Source organism: Penicillium solitum (assembly GCF_028829755.1).
Source record: "Penicillium solitum strain IBT 25940 chromosome Unknown utg000003l_segment0_segment0, whole genome shotgun sequence".
Classification (NCBI taxonomy): domain Eukaryota; kingdom Fungi; phylum Ascomycota; class Eurotiomycetes; order Eurotiales; family Aspergillaceae; genus Penicillium; species Penicillium solitum.
Genome location: NW_027072123.1, coordinates 3,491,208 through 3,518,271, shown reverse-complemented (window position 1 = coordinate 3,518,271; position 27,064 = coordinate 3,491,208). Strand labels below are relative to the sequence as shown.

General features: G+C 48.2%; 12 protein-coding genes across 12 annotated transcripts; 6 read left to right on the top strand and 6 right to left on the bottom strand.

Moving 5' to 3' along the window:
- Window positions 1-306: 306 nt before the first annotated feature.
- Window positions 307-3,576, top strand: N7455_005256 (uncharacterized protein; the record flags this gene model as incomplete). The annotated part of the gene is made up of 1 exon (XM_040955403.2): window positions 307-3,576. The coding sequence occupies one exon, from the start codon at window positions 307-309 to the stop codon at window positions 3,574-3,576; it is 3,270 nt and encodes a 1,089-aa protein (XP_040814166.2).
- Window positions 3,577-3,885: 309 nt separating this feature from the next.
- Window positions 3,886-5,138, bottom strand: N7455_005255 (uncharacterized protein; the record flags this gene model as incomplete). Its single annotated transcript, XM_065604993.1, has 6 exons — window positions 3,886-3,914; window positions 3,977-4,280; window positions 4,376-4,571; window positions 4,662-4,786; window positions 4,858-4,897; window positions 4,954-5,138. 6 exons carry the CDS (start codon window positions 5,136-5,138, stop codon window positions 3,886-3,888), a joined length of 879 nt encoding a protein of 292 aa, XP_065461893.1.
- Window positions 5,139-5,861: 723 nt separating this feature from the next.
- On the top strand, window positions 5,862-7,288 carry N7455_005254 (epoxide hydrolase family protein; the record flags this gene model as incomplete). The annotated part of the gene is made up of 4 exons (XM_040955501.2): window positions 5,862-6,135; window positions 6,192-6,248; window positions 6,325-6,522; window positions 6,588-7,288. The coding sequence occupies 4 exons, from the start codon at window positions 5,862-5,864 to the stop codon at window positions 7,286-7,288; spliced, it is 1,230 nt and encodes a 409-aa protein (XP_040814039.2).
- Window positions 7,289-7,487: 199 nt separating this feature from the next.
- On the bottom strand, window positions 7,488-8,654 carry N7455_005253 (uncharacterized protein; the record flags this gene model as incomplete). The annotated part of the gene is made up of 1 exon (XM_065604992.1): window positions 7,488-8,654. One exon carries the CDS (start codon window positions 8,652-8,654, stop codon window positions 7,488-7,490), a length of 1,167 nt encoding a protein of 388 aa, XP_065461892.1.
- Window positions 8,655-9,817: 1,163 nt separating this feature from the next.
- Window positions 9,818-10,293, bottom strand: N7455_005252 (uncharacterized protein; the record flags this gene model as incomplete). Its single annotated transcript, XM_040955467.1, has 3 exons — window positions 9,818-9,991; window positions 10,056-10,105; window positions 10,161-10,293. The coding sequence occupies 3 exons, from the start codon at window positions 10,291-10,293 to the stop codon at window positions 9,818-9,820; spliced, it is 357 nt and encodes a 118-aa protein (XP_040814245.1).
- A 198-nt stretch (window positions 10,294-10,491) lies between these two features.
- On the top strand, window positions 10,492-11,704 carry N7455_005251 (fumarylacetoacetate hydrolase family protein). Its single transcript, XM_040955309.2, has 5 exons — window positions 10,492-10,566; window positions 10,614-10,852; window positions 10,914-11,229; window positions 11,289-11,388; window positions 11,459-11,704. The coding sequence occupies exons 1-5, from the start codon at window positions 10,539-10,541 to the stop codon at window positions 11,661-11,663; spliced, it is 888 nt and encodes a 295-aa protein (XP_040814114.1). The 5' UTR covers window positions 10,492-10,538; the 3' UTR covers window positions 11,664-11,704.
- A 1,234-nt stretch (window positions 11,705-12,938) lies between these two features.
- Window positions 12,939-14,687, bottom strand: N7455_005250 (uncharacterized protein; the record flags this gene model as incomplete). The annotated part of the gene is made up of 4 exons (XM_040955381.2): window positions 12,939-13,071; window positions 13,128-13,804; window positions 13,862-14,356; window positions 14,442-14,687. The coding sequence occupies 4 exons, from the start codon at window positions 14,685-14,687 to the stop codon at window positions 12,939-12,941; spliced, it is 1,551 nt and encodes a 516-aa protein (XP_040814174.2).
- Window positions 14,688-15,973: 1,286 nt separating this feature from the next.
- N7455_005249 (uncharacterized protein) lies at window positions 15,974-18,263 on the top strand (the record flags this gene model as incomplete). The annotated part of the gene is made up of 3 exons (XM_065604991.1): window positions 15,974-15,985; window positions 16,185-16,604; window positions 16,716-18,263. The coding sequence occupies 3 exons, from the start codon at window positions 15,974-15,976 to the stop codon at window positions 18,261-18,263; spliced, it is 1,980 nt and encodes a 659-aa protein (XP_065461891.1).
- Window positions 18,264-19,540: 1,277 nt separating this feature from the next.
- N7455_005248 (uncharacterized protein) lies at window positions 19,541-20,536 on the top strand (the record flags this gene model as incomplete). Its single annotated transcript, XM_040955322.2, has 1 exon — window positions 19,541-20,536. One exon carries the CDS (start codon window positions 19,541-19,543, stop codon window positions 20,534-20,536), a length of 996 nt encoding a protein of 331 aa, XP_040814243.2.
- A 979-nt stretch (window positions 20,537-21,515) lies between these two features.
- N7455_005247 (uncharacterized protein) lies at window positions 21,516-22,499 on the top strand (the record flags this gene model as incomplete). Its single annotated transcript, XM_040955455.2, has 3 exons — window positions 21,516-21,554; window positions 21,913-21,979; window positions 22,051-22,499. 3 exons carry the CDS (start codon window positions 21,516-21,518, stop codon window positions 22,497-22,499), a joined length of 555 nt encoding a protein of 184 aa, XP_040814130.2.
- Window positions 22,500-23,121: 622 nt separating this feature from the next.
- Window positions 23,122-24,372, bottom strand: N7455_005246 (uncharacterized protein; the record flags this gene model as incomplete). Its single annotated transcript, XM_040955483.2, has 4 exons — window positions 23,122-23,176; window positions 23,240-23,474; window positions 23,785-23,857; window positions 24,337-24,372. The coding sequence occupies 4 exons, from the start codon at window positions 24,370-24,372 to the stop codon at window positions 23,122-23,124; spliced, it is 399 nt and encodes a 132-aa protein (XP_040814140.2).
- Window positions 24,373-26,128: 1,756 nt separating this feature from the next.
- Window positions 26,129-26,739, bottom strand: N7455_005245 (uncharacterized protein; the record flags this gene model as incomplete). Its single annotated transcript, XM_040955384.2, has 3 exons — window positions 26,129-26,376; window positions 26,498-26,567; window positions 26,704-26,739. 3 exons carry the CDS (start codon window positions 26,737-26,739, stop codon window positions 26,129-26,131), a joined length of 354 nt encoding a protein of 117 aa, XP_040814172.2.
- Between the last annotated feature and the right edge of the window lie 325 nt (window positions 26,740-27,064).

Genomic DNA, 27,064 nt, shown 5'->3' with positions numbered 1-27,064 from the left:
TCTTGTATTTCCGTCACTTGACCAAATTTCACAAATTTGGTGCTCGTCACGTCTTCGATCTGACGTTTCCGGTTCCCTTCACTTCCTCAGGGCGAATCGACTAGGCGTTTTCAACAATACCTACCCCCTACAAGCACCGCATCTCACATAAAGTTTTCGCGTGGTGAACGCGTTAATATTGCGTCTTAAGCGTTTCGTCCTAAGGATTTCGTCCACACTGCATCTCACAGTTATCCTCCGAGGCACCGCACTACTGTTTTGTTGTAAATACGATGAGTATTTTGCAACACAGTCATTTCAGGGAATATGGCCAGCAGAATGGATGTTGACTCTCCCAACGCCAATACTCCCAAGCGACTCGGGGGCCGATTGCCACTTGCACCAACCAAAGCGCAAGATCCTCGGCTTGCCGGTACTGTTAGGCAATCAGTTGATCCCCAATCGTCAAATGCCCAGCAGGCACATTTAAACCTCCCCGCAAATCCCGCTTTCATCCAGAAACCTCCCGCAAAATCACTCCCCCAAGCGCCTGTACTCTCGATACCTAACAGCGTCCCGGGCCCTACGTTCACAGAAAACAAAAGTGCACCCAGTCGCCAAGGAGCGTCGTTGATATCAGATTTGGTCAACTCATTGATCAAGGTGAACAAGTGCGAGGAAGAAAAAGAGAGGCTCCAAAAGGAAATACTTTCTATTACCAAAAACCTACAGAGGGCGAAGCAGTCTCCACAATTCCCGAGTGTCATCGCTCTCTTTCAGCAACAGCTCGACGCGGCCAAAGATGAATTAGCCAACCATGTCAAGTCGATCACCCAGCATCGATCACTCTCCAATCAGGCGCAGGATAATTTTAATTCGACATTGTCGCAGTTCAAGCCCCAACCACAGCTCGAAAACATACCTGGGAGGGTCGGCAAGCTGGATTCCACAATAAACGGAATGGCGCAAGGCCGTAGCCCAACCAAAAAAGGCGATAATCCAACGCAAGTGGATACCGAAACCGAAAGACTCCAAACGGAAATGCGAGACCGGGACCAAAATATCGCCGAAATCAACGGAAAGCTGGAAAAAGTGCAGCATGCCCTCGAGAACCCCAAAGGGTTGGAGGAGGCACTAGAATACATCCAAAAGATTGCAAACTCAGTCGCTCATCAATCTAAATGGAAGGGACAATTCACGGACAAAATGTCAAGCCTTGAAGTCGAACTGAAGACTGCCGACAAGAAGCTTGATGACAAGATTTCTATTATCAAGAAGATGGTCGACACCGTCGAGGAAGAAGTGAAAGTTTCCAACCAGCAGCTAGAGACCAACATTTCGGATCTTGGTTGCTCACTGAGAACTACGAATGAACAGCTTCAGGGCAAGCTTTCTTCCATTGAAACCGATGTCCAGTCGCTCAGTACCACGCGACTTAGACTCAAAAATAGCGCGTCGACTCGCGTTTCACAAATTGAGACTGACTTGGAGGCTCAAAGGAAGCAAGCCACAGAGCAGATTACCGCCCAAGAAATTCTTCTGGCCTCACTCAGGACCCAACAACAAAACCTTGATAACAGCGGCCGGATCTCATCAGAAACAACTCCTACTCCCCCCGGCGGGGTGCTTACAAGAGTGGCGTCTCTGGAAAAGAAAGTGCAGAACCAAGCAGACCTCCTTAACAAAATCAAGAACCTTCATCATGACGTGGATGTCATCCGTGTGGGTGAGTTGAACTCTTTACGCCAGGACCAAGAGTCGCGCCAAGCGTCATTTGAAACCAAACAAAACGACACTTTAAAAAAGATGGAGGGCCTGACCAGGAAATCCGAGGAAATGACAAACACTCAGACGACACTCGATACGACCCTTGGCCAATTTAGGGTGTCCTTGCCAGCGAACTTTGAGAAAATCAAACAACATGTTCAAAGAGGGCTAGATGAATTTGAGACCCGCCTTGCTCCAGTCTCCGGCCTTACTCAAACTCTAACAAAGTGCGAGAGTAAAATCGACACTGTCAGCAGGGCCATTCGCTCACTAGAAACACGATACTCCAATATCACTACAGGCGACTTGGTCAATTCCATGGCACATGCCATGCAGCAAATGTACCCCTCTGTTGATCAACTGAGTCAACAATTGACGGCCTACCGAACTGAAGTTGAAGCTAGACTTTCTGCACTTAAGAAAGACGCAGATGCGTTCAAGGTTGACACAGAATCGTTCAAGGCAGATACGAACCAATTCAAGGTAGATACACAAAATGCTCAGGCAGACGCACAAAAAGTCCAGCCTAGCGCAGAGAGTTCTGAAGCAGCACAGGTCTCACCCGAACAGCTCCAGAATTTGACTCAGATGCCGATTTTGCTCCAACAGGTCAAAGACCTCTCCGATAAGCTTGCACCGATCGAAGTGCTCGTCAAGGAGCATAGTGATGAGTTGCAGAGAAACCTTGAACTGCGGAGCGAATTACAAAACCAAGTCACGGCTCAATACGACACCATCGAAGGCATTTCTGAAAAGGCCGATGACCAGGGTGCAGAGATTGGAAACATCACCGAGTCCACGCGACATATCAGTCCATTGATTGAGAAGGTTGATGCGCACATCTCGCAACTCCAAGAGGTTCGACAAACGGTTGATGAGCTAACCAAAGGCGCGGCAAAGACAGATGCTACCGCGAGTGATAATCGTGACAAGATCTGGGCACGGCTGGAAAAGCTGGAAAGTCGGGGCGGTATCGAAGATAAAGTTCTTGACGAACTCCGGGAACAACTGAAAGACATGGAAAGCCAAAACACCACAGCGGATCAAGGTCTTGACGAAGTCCGGAAAAAGCTGCAAGACCTGAAAGATCTCAACCCCACGGGAAATAAGAATTTTGGCAAACTCCAGGATCGGTTGAAAGCTCTTGAAGACCGGGGACCGCCGGTTTCGTTGGAGAAATTCAATGAGCAGGGGGATGAGGTAAAGATGTACATTAAGCGCCTGAGGAGCGCTGAAGACATTTTCAAGGCGCTTGCAGGAGGAGCTAAAGTTTCTCATGTTATCCGCAAAATGGAGGAGGAGAGCACCGATAGGAAGGAAACTCCCCAGCCCCAGCCAAATGGTCATGCTTTCACCCCAAGGCCGACGGCAACACCCAAGACAGTTCCCATGGGCCCTACTCTAGGTATATATCAGCCGGTCCAGTTCAGCGTGAAGGGCCAGGCCGACAATTCTACGGCAACCGGTTCGAAGTCCAATCACTCTGCAACGCAAGCTCGTCAGCCCTCACAAACACCCAGTGGACCCAGTAATCGTCATCCGTCGCCATATTCTGGCAAATCCGTTGAGCCCCTTCAGGTTCAACATTTGAAGGGAAAGCGACGGGTGTCCTCTGTAATGGACCCTGATGACGAAAGAAACTCAACCGAATCCTCTTCGGTGCTCGAGTCCTCACCGGCTCCTAGCTCTTCTGCCCCGGCATCTATTACTCAGGGCTCTACCAAAAAGGAAAGGAAGAAGGCGAAGAAGAAAGCGGAGCATGCAGAAGAGAATTCCAAGGCTTCGAGCAGACCTGGCAAGAAGCGAAAGCGGAACAAGCAGGATGCTTGAGCGGGTCAAAAACTGGTCTCATGTCTCATGTTCTCCACGACTACGTCGTCTTCCCTTTCCATTACCCTCGAATTACGACTCGCCATGTGACCCATTGATCTCTAAATGAGCCATCTCTGGGGGAAGCATCATTAGATGCGTTTTCGCCACTTGGTCGATAGGCTCCAAGCCTGGCCGGCGATTCGCTATTCAAATCGATATTACTCAGCATACCACTGGGTGAATTATTATGCACATTCGACTCCTACACATACGTCTAATCTCTAAAGTCACGTGACCAATGCAATACCCCAATTATACTTACCCCAACTATGCCGATCCCAAAAACTTGACCACCGCTATTATCATCACGTAAGCATAAAAATACTATTAAATGGTGTCGAGAAGAGGGAATAATTACCTTGGCGGAATGCTTCAGGGTTCTCAGAAATGAGCCAGTGACCCGCTTCGACGTCCACAATCTGCGCGTTGGGGAAGAACTTCTTGATAGCCGGCACAGTATCGTCCGAAACGTACTTAGACCTAGTGCCACGAACAAAGAGCGTCGGGCCGTCGTAATGGAGGTTATCAGATTCCTCGAAAGGGAAATCGGCCATATGATCCAACGAGCCGCCGATGATGGATAGCGGTACTCGGAACTTAAGTGTGTTATCTTCCTCGGAGCGTATCAAGTTGGTGAGAAGGAATTGACGGATGGGAAGGGACTGGGGCAGTGTTAGCATGCTAAACATTGCTGAAGGGGTGCTAGGCCCATCGCCGCACATTGTCTCCCTAGTTAGAAAGATCAACACCCCCTTACCTCTTCGTAATCCTCGAGAATTTTGTTAGCATCGGATTGCTTTGACACCTTCGCAGCTTCGATTTTCTGCATCCCGCGAACGTATTTGGGGAAATCGCTCTTTAGTGCTGCGTTCACCGGTGCGTTGTCAACGGGGATCAAAGCTGACACCCGTTCGGGGGCGCGCAGTGCTACCGCCATTGCGGCTTTGGCACCCCTTGACCAAATTGTTAGTATGAGAAGAGAACCCAACATGGATGATTCCTATGCTTGCACTGCGCTTGGCATTGTGAATATGATCACGTACATGGAATGTCCGATCAAGACGCATTTGTCGAGTTTCTGCTGTTTGATAAACTCCTGCACGTCCTCCGCCATGGCACCGTAATTGTGCTCAGGAGCATGGAAAGAATGGCCATGGTTACGCAGATCCTGTTCAGATATGTTTAGGTCTCTCGGACGACAATTTTTTCATATCTTTCCGGAAACAAGCCGAAACTTACCAGTGCAAAGATCTGGCATTTCAGATCCCGTGCCAAAGCCCTGAGAGATATGTAAGAACACGAAATTTTGTTTAGATGTTGGGTTACAAAACATACTTGCCGATACTCCTGTTGTTCTGCTTTGATCCAAATAGTCCGTGTAAAATCAGAATGGGGTCTCGGACAGCTTGACCATTTTGCTCGCCGAAAACTTGATATGCCAGTTCAGACTGGAGCCTACGGGCTGTGGAGAAAGCCCGGAGGCCTGGCATACCACGTACAGCTGTCCGGAGAGAGAACATATTTCGATCTTCGTGTTGAGAGAATGGCAAGTATCAAGAGTTGGATCCCTGATGATCGGGAACCTTGGAAATATCGCCGGGGCCCGCGGGCCGGTTGCTGACAAAGCGAGTTTGTTGGCCCCAGCCCCGAGGGCCCCAACTGTGGAAGGTCCCGGGGCTGGCCTGAGGTCGAGGCCTATCCAACGGGGGTGCCTCAGCCCCGGCCTAGTGCGCATGGCTCAACGATTTTAGGCCCCTGAGCGTCATGACTTTGGCTTCCGAGAAAATTGCCCAGGTGGCTACAACTTCGTTGGATTTCTTTTCCATCGCTAACTGGCGAGATGGTCTGATGGAAATTTCAATTGTTATAGAGATGGGGAATATATGTTTGTAGGTAAAACTGAAGTCGACTTGTGGTACTTCAGTTCAACAACAGTCCCTGAGATTAGCTGGTAAAAGTGTATTTCGCAACCTGCAATGATGCTCTGCTGCGTTGGGCGCTGTTACGTGTAGGATGCCCCGGGGCGTCATGACCGGCGGTGAAGGGGGCGGTTAGGGAAGCCGCAACCCCGCAGTTGCCTGTACTGGGTACATGACCAAAGGCATCACACTGCAGGTGAGGTCTGAGCCTCGGGTGCAACTTCATCTCAAACCTCAAATCTTCCCCCCGTCACCCCTGACTCTACTACACTACCTCATCAAATAGCTTCGAGTTTCCATCAAATCAAATCAAATCACTTCATTATGGCCGATCAACCGAAACCGTACAAGATTTCCGTCCCTGATGAGAGTCTCCAAGACCTTCAGCAACGACTAGCACTTTCCAAGTTCCCTACCCAGCTAGAGTCCTCCGAACAAAATCCTTGGGATTTTGGAACTCCAGTGAAAGAAGTGCAGCGACTCATAGAATATTGGAAGGACGGCTTTGACTGGCGCAAAGCAGAGGCAAAGTTGAATGAGCTTCCCCAATATCAAACCCAGATCGAGGTAGATGGATTCGGTAGTTTGGATATCCACTGTGAGTTTTGTGCATATATTCTGAAATAGTTGATATTCACAGGGTTCAACATGTAGATGTCCACCAAATCAACACCAACAAGAACGCCATTCCGCTGCTTTTCAGCCATGGATGTAAGTATTGATCTTCTCTTCTATAACACTGATTATTTTTCCTTATCGCAGTACGGTCTCTGATCTCTAAATACAGGGCCGGGATCATTCATCGAAGTCACAAAACTGCTACCGATGCTGAAAGGCGACGACAACAGTCCCGCATTCCACGTTGTGGCTCCATCACTACCCAATTTCGGCTTCTCCTCTGGGGTGACTCGTCGTGGGTTTTCCCTTGCACAGTATGCCGAAGTCTTGCACAAGCTCATGATCAAGCTCGGCTATGATCAATATGGTATGACTCGAAAACAAGGTGGAATGTACCAGCCACACCCGATACTAACTTGATTACACGTAAAGTGACTCAAGGTGGAGATTGGGGATTCTGGATTACTAGAACCATCGGCCTACTATACCCCGAGCACTGTCAAGCCTCTCATATCAACATGGTACTGGCCACTCCCCCTCGATTCACCGATAACCCATGGTTAGCCCTGCAACACGCACTGCTGCCATATAATGACCGGGAAAGGTCAGGCCGCGAAAGGACTAAATGGTTCGAACGCGAAGGTTACGGTTACAACCAGATCCAAAGCACCAAGCCGCAGACCATTGGTGCAGCACTAGAAGATAGCCCTGTTGCCTTGTTAGCTTGGATTTACGAGAAGCTGCACAACTGGACAGACTCATATCCCTGGACCGATGACGAAATTCTAACCTGGATATCTGTCTACTGGTTTTCTGCGGCCGGACCCGCGGCTAGTGTCCGCATATACTATGAGGCCTTTCATGCCGAGACAGTTAAGGGGAAGTCTTACACGGACTTGATTGCATATATCCCAAACGTGAAGCTGGGAGTTGCGCACCTCCCTCGTGAAATCTCCGTCATTCCTTGCTCTTGGGCTGCTGGTCTGGGCCCGGTTGTTCAACAGAACGAGCATCCCCGTGGAGGGCACTTCGCTGCTTGGGAGGTTCCCGAATTTATCATCCAGGACTTGCAAGCCATGTTTAGCAAGAATGGTCCTTACTATGGGGTTGTTTCAGGGAGAGATGGATACTAATTATGTGATGGTTACTTATATTTGAGGTGTCTTCGGTTTGGTATTTGGATATATATATCGTATCGATGTTGGAGTTTCCCAAGATAACTTCGCGTGTTCGTGCGATTTCTACCCGAGGACGATGAAAGTAGAAGTAAAAAGTGGAAAGATGGATTAATATTGGCGATGACTGGATATATTTCCTCCCAAAGTTGTGCGCTCATATAACCATGACCCCAAAACTGACCAATAAAGACAGCAGTACGTAGTACAATGAACGACTTATCACAGTAGAACTCCCAGTCACTGTCTGAAAGGCAATTAGTGACGCATTGTGGCTCGATGCCCCTGGCAGAACCACCTGCGAGGAATTCGCAGCATCCAAACTACCGGTGAATGTGAATTCGAAAGTCACATTTACTTTTGTGTCAGTGTCCTTCCACCCAGAACGACTTTCAAACCCAGCAATTGTCGAGCCGGAGAAATTCAGCACAAGAGTTTCATTGGTCATAGAGCCATTGATGTGTGTTCCAGTGGGCCATACAAAGATGATTTTGCCCAAATTGCTCCTCTCAGAGCATAGACCATCCGGAAGGGAAATCTTCTCACGCCAAAGACCGGTATTGTCATAGAGTGCTGGTTCCAGATAGCTCCTTTTACTATCTGCCCAGTCTTTGAGATCATAGACCCCATCGAACAGAATCTTGTTGCTGTTATCAGCTGCCTGGGTGATATTGAACTCAACGGCATCCATGGCCTTCTCGACCGAAGTTTCATTGTACCAGTCCACCGTTGTGGTGAGTTGTATAAGATCCGGGTCTTCACACAATCTGTATGAATAATCGATATCTGAGACGCGGACGTTGCTCTCCCAGGCCTTGAAACCCAACGTGAAGGGATTGACTGGTCCCACGGGTGTGGGAGTTTTGGCACCGACCCATGCAACGCCCAGCATGCGCATAGATTGTCTGCCAACGGGACATTCGATCAAAGATGAACTAACGATGTCACCTTCGGTCAAATTGTTTGGTGGTGTGATGATTGTGTATTTGAGATGGGCGTCACCTTTAAAGTAGACACCATCCCAGTCGGTTTTAACACTCGCATGACCACGGCGTGGTGCCTGATTGTATTTGTAGTAGTGCGAAGGTTGAAGATTGTCAAAGTTGAGGACGTGGGTATCAAAGCAGTGGGTTTCGCCCGAGGATGATGATGTTGATGAAGAAGTGTCATCACTATCACTGGAATCACTGGTGCCACTGGAGCCACTGGAGCTACTGCTGTCGCTGTCACTGCTAGAGCCATCGCCGCCACCCTTCCGTGATAATACTCCCGTTGGGACAGCCAGCAAGGCCAAGGTTGTGAGAAAAGGTCGACGAAGTAACATTGCTCTCGTAATCGTAAATCAGTTCATAGGGTATCAAAACAAAACCGTCTGTCAGCTCATCATCTCAAATTGTTCGTCAGCAAGAAGAAAAAGAAAGCCAGGAAATTAAAGAATGCTCCGGTTGGGCACGGGTTGATGAACACGGGGGTTGGTCGGGAAAATGATTAGTTTTGTACCCTAGTGAAGTGATAACACGGGATTTATACCTAGTTGACCCTGAATGCCAAGGTGCCAAGGGGTTGAAGCGGGACGGTGCTCGTGTTCACCGGATAACTATTGGACAGGAAGTCACTAAGTGCCCTTTTTTTGGAGTATCTGCAACTTTAATAGTCGTATTGATCAGGTGTCGGTTCAGGGTTTGGGGCTGTGGATTGATCGTCGAATCTAGCTCGGTGGATCCACGATTTCTGGTGAGAGGTGGTTGCTTCTGATTTCAAACCTCTTAGTAGATTGGAGCCAATCGATGAATATACACCATTCAGCCCTGGAGTATGGCATAGTGACACATCGGTGTGTGGCATTGCTAAGGGTGACCAAAGAGGCTCAGTCGCATGATACAGATCCGGTATAGGATACCACTGTTTTGGCAACATAACGATGGATGCTGTAAGAAGCCGTGCAGCTTTTGCTGGTTAGGTTTCCAGAAAGGCGCCAGCATCATCACCGGATTTAGGCACCTATAGCCCACTTGTAGGTGGTTGGAAGGTATTCGTGGGCAGTTGAAGTCACCCAGAGTTAGTGCTTTCCCTTTGTTTGAGCCGATGTTCGCAAGATCATGAAGTATGAAGGATGAAGCCAGCTGAGGATCATATAGCCATCTGAGAAACGAGCACTGGAGGAGTATATTTTCTCTCAGAAAAGAAAATCGAAAATCAAATTGGAGAGGAGAACCAAACCAAAAAACTTGGAAGGTGCGGAATTAGGCAAGTGCCTTCCGTCACTGAAACAATCTCATCGATTCCCTTAGTTATGATTCATCATTCTGAAACTGAATTTTCAGGATTTTCAGGATTTCAGAAGTCCTAATGGCTTGTAGAGCTAACATATATAGTCGTGGACCATCAACGATCGACTTTTATACCGAACTGCGTGCAACGTCATGAAGAACCTGTCATCAAGCGTTTATTGAGGCATGGATATATACATGTTCATATTTATAACATCTAGCTGTCCAGCAGCACGGGAACCTTCTCAAGCAGATATTCAACAATGGCATCGGGCCCACGCTCGACCTGCAAGCCCTGAGGAATGGCGTGAAGCTTGATATCGGGTCGAACAGAACGAGCGATTTGGTGGATCTGTTCGGCCTCCTCAGGAGACCACATAGAGGCGCTGAACTATTCGGGATATTAATGTGGAATTCCAGTTTAGGAATGCTCGAGAATTCAAAGTCGGACTTACCAGAACCTCGGGGTTGTGCTGCTTGACCTTGGCCTCAACTTCATCAATTTCTGTGCAAGGCTTTGTCAGCCGAGATTCAATGACAATGACTCTCAATATGCTTACTCTCGCAGTTGTCGACGTGGATGATAGTGTACCGATCGCTCAGAGCCTCGGTGAGGCGGCCGATGAGGCGCTTGGCGCGCTCGGGTGCGGTGTTGACGCTAACCAAGTGGAAGGGACCTTTAGGAGCAGACATGGCGACGAGATAGGAAGGTTAATTAATTACAAAAACGCGACAGTCGCGGGGGTTTCATTCTTTTTATTCTCCAAACTGACATCGGCCGCGCTCGCCACTTCCCCACATTGTGGGATGCTGCCCCTCCGGCTTATACAGCGCCGGGCTAGACATACTCCGCTATCGGTCTCGATAGTCTGTGTTATATTTGGGGGTTCTGCTACAACCTACTTGCTTCCCCTCTTTATTCTCCAATTAATACAACCATGTCCAAAATTGCATCTACCTTCTCGCGTAAGAACTTTCAAATCGATCTTAGATTCCTAACTGACAACAAATAGGCCTGGTGCGCTTTGTCCCCAAGTCGAACCCCGCCAAGGTCCTAATCGGAGAGCCCGTCGATCCCAAGTTGGATGTCGGATTAGCTCTCTACCAGGGCAAGGAGGTTGCGGTGCGCCCGTTCTCCGGCACATCGGTCTTGAGCCCTGGCCAAGTGACTGACGCGACGGAGACTGTCGCGCGTATCCTGTCCCCTTTGGCGCAAAGCGAGGTTGGAACTATCAGATGTATTGGCTTGAACGTGAGTGTCCAATTGTGAAAGGAAGACTGAAAGGAAGTCAGGCTCCTAATGCGCACTATAGTATGTCTCCCACGCTAAGGAGATGTCTCTCCCGATCCCTGAAGTGCCGACATTGTTCATGAAGCCGGCCAGCTCTCTGGCGGATCCTTGGCCTGCGCCAACAGTTCTGCCTAAGATTACGCAGCAGGATAACACCGGCGACTACGAGTCTGAGATGGTTATCGTCATTGGCCGTGACGCTAAGGATGTGTCCGAGTCCGAGGCCCTCGACTATATCCTTGGTTACACAGCTGCAAACGATGTCTCCAGCCGCACTTCCCAGATGAATCAGAGCCAGTGGTCTTTTTCAAAGGGCTTTGATGGCGCATGCCCGATTGGTATGTCTATAGGATTGGATACTATTCAGAAGAAATTTGCACTGACTCGATATCTATAGGCCCCGTCCTCGCTTCCGCTGCTCTCATCCCCGATGTCAGCAAGCTCCAGATTCGTGGTCTTAAGAACGGCAACGTGATGCAGGAGTACTGCCCCTTGACGTACGTTATATTTGCTTCGCATTAATCCTGGTATACAAAATAGTCCAGCTAACATTGAATTTCACCGCAGTGACCTTGTCTTCAGCGTCCCCCAGCTAGTCAGCTTCCTCTCCCAAGGAACCACTCTTCCTGCGGGTACAATCATCTTGACTGGTACCCCGCCCGGTGTTGGTGCAGCTAAGAACCCGAAGGAATTTATTAAGGCTGGCGACGAGTTCGCCGTTGAGCTGCTGCCCCACATTGGAACACTTATCAACAAGATCGAGCACCAGTGACAAAATTCAGTATATAAAATGATAGATGTCACTTCTTGAGGCAATATACTTCCCTTATATATACCCACTGAGACTTGCAGCTGCTGTAGGCACTGTTAGATACTAGTTATGCATGCTGTAGTCATGTAAACCTTATGCGAGGTGATCGACTGGTGCATATGCGCTGAAATCTGCTTAGATACACGGCACAATCAACATGACCACTAAGGACTATTAAAGCCATCGGACTGGATATATTAAATTCCTGGCCCAAGCCACAAGGTAAGGGGACAGAGGATTCTACGAAGACGCAAGTCAGTCTGTATCGCGAAGCTTTGGCCAATCACAGTGCTTGACCGGATATAAACTCTTCCCTACTCGGAGTAAATCCTTCCCGCCAGATCGCCCTGTAGATCCTTTACTGGGCAATTTTATTGTAGAGGAGGGCTAAAGTGATTAGAAAAGGACCAAAATGGGCCGATGGGTGAGGTGGAAGCCTGAATTCGATGCTTATAGACTTAGTAGAGATTCCTGTACTGATCAAATGTTACTATCATAGTCATGGTTAATTGTATAACGTGAACCCTATACCAGAACAGTACAGTAGTAACACATTTCTGTATCTCCTTTACGTAGTAGTCAGCTGAAAACATTTAACCAGAACCACAAGCCGAACTGTACATCCGGCAGTTGTCTGATAGGGCCCGTGGGCCTTGTTGACCCGCGATGGGTCGATTTCAGCGCTACGAGAGTATACCGGGTCGGTGTCCCGAGCTGTCCCCGTTCAGAGTGGTTTGCTTAAAAGAAGGTCTGCGGCATTTTTTTGGGGAAATGATTTTTGCTGGATTTCCATTGTTGAGTCAAAATCATCTCTCTTATTTTTCTTCATTTCTTTACATGAATGTTGCTGCTCCTGCTCGCAATAAAAGAATTTATGCCTCTATACACATTCCTATAGATGGCGAGATGATTTCTTGAACAAAACTCAACGAATCTTCTTGATGTTACTTTTATTTGCTGACTATGGATATTTTCTCTTGCCGATTGCCAAAGCTCTTTGAAGAATCATGAAATTCATTGGTCAAGCTATATACTGTCTGGAACCATCTTGCCGTGTTCGATGCCGATACCGATGCCGATGCCGAGTCTTCAATCTAACTAACCCGAACCCGAACCCGATTACTCTATCACTCTATCATACCCACCGATGCTCTGAAAAATTTAAACCGAAACAACAATCACAAAACGTGTGAACGCGAACCACTGAAACCGAAGTCGATTTCCATTCTAGTGCATTTACTCCTCGCTACGCCAAATCTTACCCCGCCAGTGCAGGAAGATGGTGGGGATAACACTGACGACGACAACCAGCGCCGATCCAATGCCCGCGCTGGGTGCAACACCGACAGTCTCGAACATGGGAGCAAACCTAAGCTGAGGTTAGCGACGACCCTACAAAACAAAACGGAGAGAAAGAAAGCATACCAGAAAGGACCAAGGAAACCCCAAATCTGTCGGACAAACGTGATGAACACTCCAATGTTACCAGCTTCCTGAGGGAAGCAATCGATAGCATAGGTGATCATCACCGTGGTGACAAGCTGGTTCCCGACAGCGCCAATAGCGGTACCGATAATGGGCGTGACGTTCCAGTGTCCACTTGGCGATTCCTGAGTGCAGACCAGGAAGACAATTATACCGATGATGGTGAGCGCGAAACCGAAGTAGCTGAGCCACAGGCGGAATTCTGGCTCGGCCTTACGGTTGATGCGTCGACTGCGCCGGCTCATCCAGAAGTCTGACAGCACGCCGCCCATTTGCTCGCCGATTACGGAACCTATGATGGCACCTAGGAACTGCATGCCTAGTTGCTCGGCATTGAGCTCGAACTTCTCTTGCAGGAGTTGGGGAATCTCGACGGTTGCGAGAATGTTACCGAATAGGAAGACCATGGCGTATGCGCATGCTGGGATGAGGATTGACGGGTGACGAGCCATTGTCAGTGGGCGGACGAACTCGAACCATGAGAATGGTGTGGGGTCGATCCGTCGCAGTGACATGTACTCGATCTTTCTCGCTGACTCTTTGCTGTCGATGCCGCTGCCTAAATAACGGGTTTCGGGGCCGAAGAACAGATACAAGATGAATTGGCCACCGTTGATCTTTTGATTTGTGAGCTCATGGACAGGTTATTGACTACTATGAAGACGGGAACATACCATTGCGAGGATCCAGTAGATCCAATGATAACCAACGCGGTAGGTGACGAAACCGAAGATGAAAGGTCCGACCGGGACACCCAGGGTGATCATCAGTGTCCAAACGCCCATGTAACGGGCGCGGTCTTTCTTAAAGGTTGTCTCCATCACGACCGCACTGCCAATGGCGGAGGCGGGCGAGATGAAAAAGGCCACGAGGGCCCGACAAGCAGCCAGAGAAGCATACGTGGTGCTCTTTGCACACCCGATATTACACACGAGACTGCATATGAGGGAGAGGAGGAAGATAGGCCGGCGCCCATACCGATTGGACAGCGGCTTCCAGAACAGAGGGGCGCCTCCAAGGATGGCAATTTGCAAAGAGGTCAAGTAACTAGCATCCTGCATTCCGACACCGAGTTCTGTGGAGATGTCTGAATAGGCAGGGATGATGCCGGCGGCGGTAAATGTGCCCATGCAAGCGTGGAACGCCACAAGGATAAGATTTATCAATTTCTGCGCGTTGATACATCAGTCTTCTGTTCGGCCGTTGCTTTCTTCACGATGAAGTCATCTTGTAGCAGGGAGAATATTGACTTACCTTCCACTCAGGCCAGTTGTAAGGGTCAGCTGGACCCATTCCGGGGATAGGGTCGAGCTCCAGAGTCCCGTGTCGCTCCATCAGATAGTCTCTGTGTGCTTTTGGCAGATGAGCAGTCATTGACTCGGCGTAAGTGGCTGCCCGTCCATGTCCTGCGCTCTCAATGAGATCGATGTCGGTTTTCGTTGCTGGCACCTCGGCCTCGTCTTGTCGAGACGAGCTCGTTTGCAACTCCAAGGACATCATGGTGCTTGCGTTGTTCCCCGATGAGAAGCGGATAATGAGACACACTCAAAGGCTCGAATTACCCTCGATCTATGACCCGAGGTGGTGTGTTGATTGTCGTGAGAATAGGGGGACTGTGGAGGAGTATTGAATGAGAGGACTACAGGAAACAATGTCTCAGGATGAGCCAGTTGGGGCACCGGGGACAAACAATAATGATGACAGATCTGGGACATCTGTACCTATCTCCACTGGGGACGTGAAATCAGTGAGGGACTGGTGAAAAATGCCAGGGTGAGTGGGCATAGCCAAGACGCTAAACCCACGGCGTTCACCCAGTCGGACCTCCCCTGCGCCTGGGGTAGGTATTCCCCGGGGTTTTCGGCTCCGTTGCGGGTCCTTCGGGAGGAAATACTAGAGCGAAAATGAGGAGAAAATGGAGGGAAATGCGGAGGCACTCCACGGTTCCTGATTGGAAAGCGCCGGTACCGACCAGTCAAGATGCCGCTAAATAGATTGCTGTCGTGGGATCGTGCAAAAGGCATCGCCATGGCACTTGAACACGGCTACCCGATGAAGCCTTTTAGTATGCAAGTACGGCTTCAATCCCGAGCCAAGTACCGAAACACTTTGCATTCTGACGTCTTGGCGCAATTTCCTTGGAATCGAGCTATTTGTTTCGTTGCATTCATCATTTAGCTGGGAAATTTCAATCGGGACGGCATTTCCAATGCTGCCTGCAAGCCGCGCAACCCAGAGACGTATTTGATGGGATTTCCAAGGTTGGTCTGAGCATAGTAGCCACACATCCTTGGCTGTATTGCCACGACGCCTTATTTCCGCTTGAACGCTTGAACGCTTTTAAGGATATTTGACTGGAATTCCAACACCTCTTCAGTTGCTTGATCTTACTTCATACTTCAATATTATTCAATTAGAGTAAATTATATACATTTGAACCTGATCTCTGTAGTCTTCAAGATCTTTCAAGACTGGGGCAGGCAAAATATAATTCCGTGATCGCATAAGCAGTCCTCGGGTGCCCCAGGTGCCACACCCCACAATCACCTCTCCACAATCTACTTTCTTGCTGTTTCTTCTCCTCAACAGAAATGGCGTCAATGGAGACAATACCTGCACTGCCAGGAGGCAAGAAACTGATTTGTCGAGTATGCCAAAAAGCATTTTCTAAGGCCGAACACTTGAGAGTGAGTAGACTTCCGAGGTTGGCTTCAAATCCAGCTTCCCCACGAAAGAGGGACCGCCAAGTGATACAAAATAACTAACGGGTCTTTACACATAGAGACATGAGCGTTGCCGTATGTTCTAATTTTATCAGCTCCACTGGTCCTTTTTGATCCCAGCACAAAGTTCAAAACGAAAGACCCACCCAGCTGACTGGAAGACTTAGATACGGGATCTAAGCCATATGTCTGCAAAGAATGTCGGAGGCCCTTTGCCCGACAAGATGCTCTTACTCGCCATGAAAAGCTACATGCTCGTGTCATAAATTCAAAGAGTGACTCGTCGGAGGTACACTTGCCGCCACAGTCTACCTCTTTAGATTCCCTCCCTTCCTGGGACACGAGCAGTGCTTCCACTGCTGACCCAGCGTCAACTTCAGCAACAAATCACTCCTGGGATGAGACGCATCCTGGAAATAATGGGAGTATGCATAATATTGCTTCCGAGTTGGACTTTGCATTGGTCTGGCCCGACTCGGAAAGCTTGTTTCAGACCTTGATGTCTTCCGACACGACAGATCAATGGCAGATGCCGCTTGGTACCTTGCCTTTTCCGCCTGTTGTGCAAGATATAAATGGTATGAACTTCGGGTCTCCGAATTTATTCGATGACCATAGGTCTTCTGTCGGGGCAATACCATCTGGTGGGGGGCATCAGGCAGTACGAGATGTCACAGAGATGGTAACGAGCTCGGTAAGTTGAATGTTGCATTTCGCCAGGCGAGAAAACCAGGGTTGTTAAAAACATCAGTGGAAACACCGGCTGAACCAAGATTTGAGCTAAACTGACATCTCATTATCCTAGTCATCCAGTGTTACCGCCGCCGTGAAAGCTACATCCATCACTTCCGTATTCCTAGACGAATGTCTCCATATGTTCTTCGTCCGCTTCATCCCCACATTCCCAATCTTGCATCGTGCAACTTTCGTTTTCCGAGAATGCACACATGCTCTCCTCCTTAATGCCATCGCCATCGGCTCTTTGTACCTAGGGCCCAAGGACTCGGTTGCAAAAGGCGAAGCCCTATGGCACCTAGCGCATACCGCACTTTCAACTTCATGGCAGTCGATGATCACACATAATGGCCCCTATGATGCGTGCAAGGGCGTTCAGCTGATGATCACAGCCCTACTGGGTCAGATTTATGGAGCGCTATCCAAGAACCGGGCAATCCGAACCACCAGCCAGGTCTTCCATCCACTGGGCTTCTTATGGGCAAGGCACTGCGGCATGTATGACAGCGAGCCATACTCAATGGACAACTTGCCCTCGATCGATGCCCCTGCTGCAGAAAAAGAACACCAGTGGCGAATCTGGGCTGCGCGGGAGATCCAGCAACGTGCCCTGTTAGCCTATTACGTCCTGGACGGGCTCGTGGGTCAAACATCGAGTGATGGTGCCTCTTCTCGCCATGTGGCAAACCCACTTACCCTCCCAGATAGCGAGGAAGCCTTCGATGCCAACACTGCCGATGAATGGTTGGCTCATATGCATCCTCAGAAGCCGGATCAGTCCTCATTTAGGACGATTTTCCGCTCCCTTTTTCCTCCAGTCGGGAGCTTCCGCCCTCTAGAGTACCAGTTCTCCGCCTTCGCACTGCGTGTGGTGCTGGAAGGGCTCCATTCTTTGATTTCTGACTTTGATGACAATGAACTAGCCGTGGGAGTTCCTAGCCAATCAGACGTCCGGCGAGCTCTAGCTCAAGTCCACGAGACAATATCCATGAGTATTCACTTTACTGCAGCAGAAAGACTTGAAATTCTCCTGCGCTGGCACACAGTCTGTCTAGATACAATGATCAACTCAACCGCCCTCTCTCATCACGTCTGCTCGCGCTACAACATTATGCAACACGTCTCCGGTGGATGTGGAATCGTCCGCCCGGGCTTTGATCTTGTCAAATGGGCTAATTCAGAAGACGCCCGACGGGCCGTCCTCCACGCGGTCGCCATCCAAGACATTGTAGAACAATTACCACGTGGCCGCGCGCACGTCGTGCATATGCCCAGCTCACTGTTCGCAGCGGCAACAATATACGTCGTCCTTTCACTTGCAGGCGTCGCCACTGTGAATTTGCCTCGAAATATCGTTTGGCAAGACGCTTTGCTGTCCCACTCAGATCTCAACCTAGGTCACGAGGATATCCGGCCCTTATCTGGCTCGGAGACAAAGCGCTTCGTCGAGAATGGAAATGGGGCTTCTTCGCTTCCCCTTCCTATCGGTGGTGCTGTCAGGAATCTGCTTTATGAACTCAACTCTATGCAAAAGCTTTTCCGGTGTTTGTCTTCGCAGTGGGGTATTGCGCATGACATGGAGGATATTATTGCGCAATGGATTCAGCTCTGTCATTAGGTGATCCGACTGGGCAAGTTGATAATGCTGGTCGCACGGAACTTTGGGTTTTTTCTCGTCTTCGGCGTTGGTTATGGTGAATGATTATTGAGTGAGAAATGATTGGATTGTTGACGAATATGTATACAAGAATAGTCGGCCGGTTAGGCAGCCTTTTCTTGTCTTTTGGTGGTGTTTTTGATGCTGCATAACCAGGGTGATACCCCTCATACTGAATGAATATCCAAGTTGAATAATATCCTGAACGGTGACATATACCGGGCTTGTTCACATATTCTCCAGCTAATCGAAGACAGTGATCACATTTTGTGTAGAACCGCTTAAGTTCTTGGCGAACACTATTGGTTCATGTGCTGACTTCGAATGTGCTCTAAGAATCATCGAGTTATTCTCGTCTCCATATCTAAAGCTAATCGACTCGCCAGTCAACATATACCCCGAGTCCTGCAACACCTGTCATGACTAGAAATACACCCGAGGTTTCCTTTAATGGAACTATTGGTATTACCAATCCAGATCCTAGCTTGGGTGGGCGACCGCTGTAGATAGGTCAGTAGGGAAACTTCAAATAGGAAATCACCCAAAGCTACCTAGGTATAGCAAAAGATGGTCCAGTGTAGTTGATTTAGGGTTGCGACCACGTGGTTCACGTGCTCTGTCATTCATGCATGGTTGCCCTAGTGCAGCTGCCCAGGTGCTTTGCCCTTATTTCTTGCAGTATGGGGATATCTAGATGATTTAGTACCGCAAGCCGTTTTAAAGAATTGTGGAGAGTTACAAATGAACAAATTCCTGTCCTTATTGTTTAGCCTGATTTTGACTGGCAATGTTGACTCTGGGGTCGTAGACAAAAGAACTGTACCCGAATTCTGGGATTACTTTGTATATAAATGTTTAGTCAACATACTCAAGATATTCCAACAAGCAAAACCAATATGATTAAAAAAGGGCCGAACATTGAAACCTGTGCCGAGAGTAGTACGTTAATTTATGATGATCACGTGCACGCGCCGAAGACGCGGGATAGACGCGACGCGACGCGACGCCCCGCGCCACCGACCTCTGCGACCCACTTCCAGTGTCATCCACGCCCCTTTCGGCTAGAACCTAGCCACTGACATTTTTAATCTCCCTGATCTGTGGGTCCAACTGTGTGATATCCGTTCAAGCTCAAGCCAAGTGATCCGACCCAGTGGCAGCGTGGCGTCCCCATGCGAAACAATATCAGATGATTGTCAATCAAACCTAAGACCCACAACTTGGAGTTGGCTCCAGCGATGCCCCCAATGGATCTTGCATCTGCCCGGGGGACTAAGCTCAGCGATATAGTAATCGATCACCGTCCTAGCACAGGCCGTGGCAAGAAACTTACTATTGCCCAAGAGGGTGTTCTAAGGAGGCTCTATGAACAAGAATTACCCTCCTTGTCTAATGGTGAGCTGCCAGCGAGAGGGTTCTGGGAGAAGCTCGCGTCGCAGTTTCACAAGCAGACCGGTCGAGAGTATTCGTGGTTGTCTGTGAAGAGGCGGGCTGCAGGTTGGGGTCGGAAATCTGTAGAAACTGACCGGCGACTGGATACCTCTCGTGATAGCGAGCTCGGGATTGAGAATTCGGTACCTGAGCCTAGTCATCACGAAATTTCCCATGGGTCCCCACCCCAGGAGGGTTCATACAACAGTGAACAACCCACGCTATCACAAACAAAGCCTTCCCCACATCCTCAGGATTCGAACACCCCGGAGTTATCACAACTTGAACGAAGCCCTGGTGTCGGCGACTGGTTGCAGCGCAGTCGGTTTTCAGATGGCCCAGAGCCAAGCCAAGACACCAGTGCGAACCTCAGATCCCCTCGCCTGTCGAAACCCCGGCCTCGATCAAGATCGCCCCAACGCTTATCGCGGCCAGGATATCGTCACCAATCTCCCTCACCAAAGAGACGCACCAAAATTACCTCCAAACGGTTACATGACCAGCTGGCCTCTTCCTCCGATGAAATAGTTGCGTCTGGCCTCAACACTTTGTCTGGCTATTCCCACCAAGATGTGAAGCTCAGCCATATGAGTAGACGAAACCCCCCTGGGTTCAACCGTATCCGCGAGACGATGGAGAAAGATGAGCCTGAAACCCCTCGGAACCACCCTCATGATTCAGAAAGATCTAAACCTCGAGGAAATAACATCAGAAACGGTCTTCCTGTGTCGCCGCACTTATCTGACCAAGATGACTTACCGCAGGCCCCAACTCGGATTATGAGAAGGCGTGTTGCAAAATGAACGAGCCTGGACTTGTCCAAAGGGATAACTGAAATAACATCAAGTTGCATCCATATGAATGTTGCTTAGGCGTCAGAGCGGTGTGAGGGTCCAAATAAAAAACTAGTGATGGTATCGTTTCCTCCCGCCTACATATGTATGTAGCTATTCCCCATAAATGAGACAAAGAACAAATTCCATCAATTCTACCTTGATAATAATGGAAAGTCTTGATGAAAATGAGCCAACGAAGATTGAAAAGTACGATAAATCTAAACCGTCTCAATTTTCAATGTCATACTTCTCGTTACTCAGCTACACAAATATATTCTAGCTATGTCATGCATATATCCAACACATTTATACACAGGAGATAGCACATCATGCGCCAAACTGTGAAGCTACGTAAGCGATCATGTTCATTGAAAAGATTTAGAATCAGAGTATAAGAATAAATAAAAGAAAAATAAAGAGCGCATCGCACACATAAGTATGCATAGACTAGAGAGAGAGAGAGAGAGAGAGAGAGAGAGAGGTGGTTTCTGATGTGAACAAGTTTGGACATAGTGGGAAGAGTGATAGAATAGATGCAGCAATGCCATTCAGATCTAACACAAGGCATCCTTGACTCATGTTTTTCAGTCCTTTCTCCAACTACTCTGCTTAGTCGTGCCGGGCGTTGCATATCAATCTATGGATCTTGATTGAAATGAACCACCACGCATAACTTGCTTGAGCACAACGCTGCGCATATTGTTTAAGTATTATCGTTTGCCCCATTTGAATAGCGCCTACGCGCGGGACGCAATTTGATTACTCTGATCCCTTTAAAGGGTTTGCTTGTCTCCCTCTTCCTCTTCTTGATTCTCTTCTTCTACCCACGCTACTCAAAAGAATTCTTGTTGTGAGGACGCATTGGCCTAAACCAGACCACATCAAGTTTACATACATCGCATCATCGCATCATACTATCTACCACAAACTGACTAAACTGCCCAAAATGGGGAAAGTGAAGTGGGATTCCGCCGCTGACCAGACTGTGAGTTCATTTTTCACTTTGCCGTTACTTTTCATTTCAATTCCATTGTCCGAGCCCAATCGATCAGCCTACACTGGTCAGCTCGGTTGGCCTTCGGGCTTGAACTGTATCTGGCTGGGCCAACCTGCACTGAAGAGCTTCATACTTTGTTGCATGACCATACAAAATGCTTTTGAGATTGAGCTCATCTCAAGCTGCTTGGAGATTGCCATCATTTCATATTTCTAAAAGTTCACTTATGTTGGGTATTTCGTTTACTGTTCCGGATCTGCTGCAACCTCCCCTCTCACCATATGCTCATGGATCACGCTCAAACCTGGCTATGACAACTATGACTGACGGATCTCATTTGATATAGCTCCTTGCAAAGATATTGGAGACTCATGACCTGAGTGTCGATGCGACTCGTGTTGCTGAGGCCTGGCGTAAGTTATCCGCTTCGCAGTCACTCCCAAGTTCTTGATCACCGAGAATAGCCATTCTAACAATTACTTAGCCACGCAAGATAACGACCACAAGCCAACCCCTCGCGCAATTAAGGAGAGACTTTCACGAATCAGGGAGAATGTTCGACTTGGTAGTGCCGCTGGGTCCGGGCCCTCTAGCCCTGTGACTCCAAAGAAGCGCACCCCACGCAAGAAGGCAAATGAGAACTCCGCTTCTGCTAGCCCTTCCCGCAAGCGCAAGCGTGTCACCAAGGCCGCCGCGGCTGACGATGAAGAAGAAGGCAATTCCAAGAAAGAAGAGGACCTCCCCGAAGATACCGATGAGCCTCTTGCTGAATCCGCTATCGAAAAGGAAACCGGCCCTGACGCTCCCGATCCTAGTCTGCACCCGCAAGTCGAGGACGAATTTCCTAATGTCGACACCGGAAAGAACGACCCTGAATGGACTGAGGACAAGGATGAGGACGCTGATTCAGACACTGACCAGCTGTCCAAGTAACTCAACGGTCATTCGCAAAGGGAATACATACCAGTCGCCTGAAATTCGGGCCTTTTGAAGCCCTACGATCAATATTCAACTTCTTCGCGTTTTAATTCTTGCTGGGTCCCGGTGTTGGGTGCTTTCTTGATACCCAACCATAAGAGTGACCCTGTCGTTCAGAGAAAACAAAAAAACCTCATCAAAAAAAAGATCGATGCACAATTGCTTTTGTTTCCACCGTGAGGTGATGGGAAAATTCAAAAAAAAAAAAGAAATACCGGTGCTCATTTGTCTGTATTGCACCGAGGTACTTAGATCAATTCATAAGCGACTCCCATGTCGTCTACGTTTTATTCCATTCATGCCATACGAAGGTAAAAGAAAGTTTTGGGGATCAGTAACGGTCTTTTATTTCGAGCAAAGAGACTCAACTAGTCGAGCCCACTGCCATTAGTCATAGATCCATCTGATAATAACCCCTTGTAACTTGGTCCATTGCATATCTCAATATTCCTCCCTGTTGTGAGATTCTGGAAGATTCCCCAGATCAATCCCGGATACCATCAGCATCTTGACACCTTCACCATGTCAACGCAGTGAGGTTCCGTTGAGGAAATGAAGAAGAGCGCAGTGATGGCGCTTAGATGTCAGAGGAATCTTCCTCCTCCTTGATGAATTCGGAGCTAGGGAAATAACTGGTTTAAGTAAATTAGCACTGTAGACATCTGTAGGTATCCTCACAATTGGCAGGGACTTACTCCTCGGTTTCCTCGTGCTTGATTTTGGGCTTCTTGGCCTTCACATCCTCAGCCTGGTTTTCCTCGTCCTTGACAGCTCCGCCTTCTCCGCCAGACTCGGCATCAGTGGCCTTGGTAGACTTCTTCGGAGTACGGCGCTGGCGCTTCTTCACAACGGGCGAACTAACATCACCGTCCTCCTCACCCTTAGCCCGAAGACGAGTGACCCGGTGACGAACAGCGGAGACGGTTACTCCTATAAGATTGGTTTAGCATCGTGATTATATCAATTTAGAAAATAGGGATAAGAGGGATAAGAGATTGGAACAGGCTTTCAGATCAAATCGTGCACGGCAGACAGTAGATAGGCGACAATTGGTGGTCATGCACAACAAAAGGGGAGCACATAGTTCAGGCGAAAGGTATCAGCAAACAAAACACATTTGTGGATAGGAGAGTTCATATGTACACAGATGGACTGCACAAGATGAAGGGTAGAAGCTATGATCCGGGCTTCAGGGTTAAAATTGAGTATGGGATCTGGTGGTTCTTGGCGTAGCACTAACCGTCGCCCATGTACTCCGCGAGAGCATTGAAATCGATGGGAGTGGAGCTGGTAGCAAGGATGCCAGCCAGCAACTAAATAGAATTATGGTTAGTTGTTGGGACAAAATCACGATGGTAGGATATCTGGGCAGAAAGGAATGTCAAAAAGCATTGGAGGGATAATATATCCGCCATAGGTCCCCCGCGCGGGACACACAGGAGCAGCGCGACCAATCCGATCCGATATTCACAATTTTGGAATACAATTCGAGGTTCACAATCAGTTCTTTATCCCGCGCGTAACGCGCGTAACATCTGCGCCAAAACACAGACCGAGGTAATTAAGTCACTTTATGCCGCAGCACAATCACAGGTGTGATTGACATACTGGTCAACCATTGTATACATGTAGTTGAGCAAAACGGACGGTGGATAATGAGGTAGAATATCCCGACCCCTTATTCCGGGGGTGACTTCGAGGGATGTAACTTGAGGGCCGTGGATCCAGTCAAGCTCAAGAGACCCCGGATATCAAGTTTGGGAGCCAATGACAGACAAGAGTATAAACGTACCTTGGCATCGGCCTTATCATTCCAGGTGATCGTCATTGTTGGTTTGGTGATCAGGCAAGCTAGAGCAAATGATATCAGAATCCCTGTGGACCAAAGTGACGAGTAGACCGAGAACAGGAACAAAGGGCACGATGGATTCAAGTATATTCTGCTCGTAGAGAGTGAATTGGAAATGAACGCACCTGTTGGTTCAGTATGTGTAACTCGACGTAGTGACGAATAAGATAAGTGGTACTGTGTGAGAGAGGAAGAGGAAGAAGAAGAAGAAGAAGAAGAAGAAGAATTGATTAAGGCAAACCAGATTAAAATAAGTGAACGGACGATCTCCAAATGTTGATGGTCGCTGCAAAGTGCGCAAACAAGTCACCGACTGCTCGCTTACTTTCCACAATCCTCCATACAAATGTATGTAGGTTAACCCGGGTTAGGGTTGTACCAATGCTTTATTACATAAATAGGAATGTATCTTGAGTACATATGCTATCCCCCAAAAGGCAAAGCAACCTATAGAGATGGAGACCGTCTATATAGATAGGGCTCACGGGTGTCTATAGCGGACATGTATGAGACGGCATAAACAAATAGCAAACCATTTTGAGAAACAACTACGGGCGACTGATGGGACCGCCACTGGTACATCACTCTCTCATTGGTCTATACATGTATTGGCAGGCAGTAATTTACATCCACTCTTACTTTCCAAGTATCCGTGCATGTACTATGTTCAAAGTATAATATGTAGTCTTTTTACCTCTCCAATTGTATCAATCTACCTGCCATATGTATACTCTCTAAGTGTATTCAATGGATCATTCATAAGAGCATTCAATTAATACTTTACAGGATAGTAACTTTGTGGTGTTGAACCAGTTTCCTTTTGTTGAAAGTATAGAGGCCACATGATAGCAGCACGGAATCACCCAAAAAGCCATATAGTTTATATTGTTGAACTATAAACTATACTTATTATAAAGCACCCTCCGTCAAACACCTACGAAGCATACCTTGTTTTAGAACGGCAGAAAAATAAAAATACCTGAATCACTATTATGCATGCTTTAATAATCAAAATACCTGGCTTCTGCTGGTGTTGTAGGTATGTAGGGTATATGGAGCTTATGTGGCCCCTACATGATAAATATTATTTCAATGTCAGCCGAAACTCCCTAAAGAACCGCCTCCAAAAATGGTGATGTAGACGTTTGTATAGTATGAATAGCTTCATTTTACCTTAAGGGTAGACAGTGATAGAATAAGAGTACTTTGCTTCTTAAGACCTCTGTCATAGTAGTTCAGGTATCTCTATCTTTCTACCAGGCATCGATTTCTATGTAAATCAGGCATTTGACCCCCTAAAATGGAGTTTGAAGCTCTTGCGCGCGAAAACAAATCCACCCTTCGATCTTCAACTAATATGATGTCTTGGATTCGTAGGCAAAGACCTATTTGCTCTACGCAGATCTGTGCTTCGATCGAAAACAAAATGGCTGACTCGCCTTTTTCTCTGACTTGCGTATGGTGTAGCGATTTTGGGCATACCCAGTCTATTCCATATTGAGACCTTACGAGAGCTACTGCAATTACAGGAATCTATATTGTTTTTAGAACCGAGTATTCATGAATTTGCTGTCTTCGAAATCAAGAATAGCACGTAGATAGTTAACAAGGTACCCGAGAGACCTAACTAAAAGCCAAACGATCTCACCCCTCGTTATGCCGCAGCAACCCCTCCATAGATGTCTGGATCATAGTCATTTTCTCGCAATCGATGGCGTCTAAAATCAGGAAGCTCTTAGAGCTTGCGTTGCTTAGTAGGACTGGAGGCGGATTCATCCCCATGCTCATCCTGGCTCTCACCAACGGTGTCCTTTTCAGACTGGGCGACCGACGCAGTCTTGCGCTTGGCGGTGGTTTTGGTAGACTTGCGGCCACGGCCAGTGGGTTTGTCGGCATTGTCCTTGGTAGGAGATTTCGCAGAGGTGCCTTCATGACGGGCTTTCAGAGTGTAAAGATGCTGTTTCACAGCGGCAGTGCTGTCGCCTATACCTCGTCAGTAAAGTTCGTTTAATGGTGAGGTAGGATGAAGGGGCTCATGGGTGGGAAAGGATAGAATTTAGGAATTATTGACGTGACAGCTTCGGTATAAAGCCCTTGTACTCACCCTGTCCCATCGCTTTAGCAATCGCGGAAAAGTTCAGCGGGGAATGGACGGCTAGGATGGCCACAAGCAACTACCAATCATCAGTTATTGACACCAAGACCATGGCAGTATGAGCAACAAAGGGTCAATTCAGGTGAGAACAGCCCAGGAACTATGTAGCATCCCAGGGGATTTTGGTACTGTCCCCGTAAAATGAGAAGGCTTACCTGCTTGTCTCTCTCGTGACTCCAGGTGGTAGCCATTTTGATAACGAAATGTTCGTGGGTTGAAGAGGGATGGTTTGGGGACGCAAGGATAACGGTCAGGTTATAGAAAGGAGAAGTGGGGGAAGACAGAACGTCAATCACCGTCCCATGTTATTTGTGGAGTTGATCCACGCGCGCAATATTAAGATGAAATTGATGATTCAAACATCATGCTACCGCCTTCCTGTGGTTAGCGCGTGGTTGATATATTCTGATTTTCTGTCCGTCGTTCTACACGCACATTCGGAGTCCCCTAATGCCTGATTTTGTGTGATTACTGTAGCCATAATGAGTTCAGGACAGGAATTTGTGATAGTTAAAC

Coding starts and splice junctions, on each gene's coding strand:
- N7455_005251 (XM_040955309.2), top strand. CDS start 10,539: ATGTCCAAAATTGCATCTACCTTCTCGC. Junction 10,567..10,613: donor AATTGCATCTACCTTCTCGC/GTAAGAACTTTC, acceptor GACAACAAATAG/GCCTGGTGCGCTTTGTCCCC. Junction 10,853..10,913: donor TCAGATGTATTGGCTTGAAC/GTGAGTGTCCAA, acceptor TGCGCACTATAG/TATGTCTCCCACGCTAAGGA.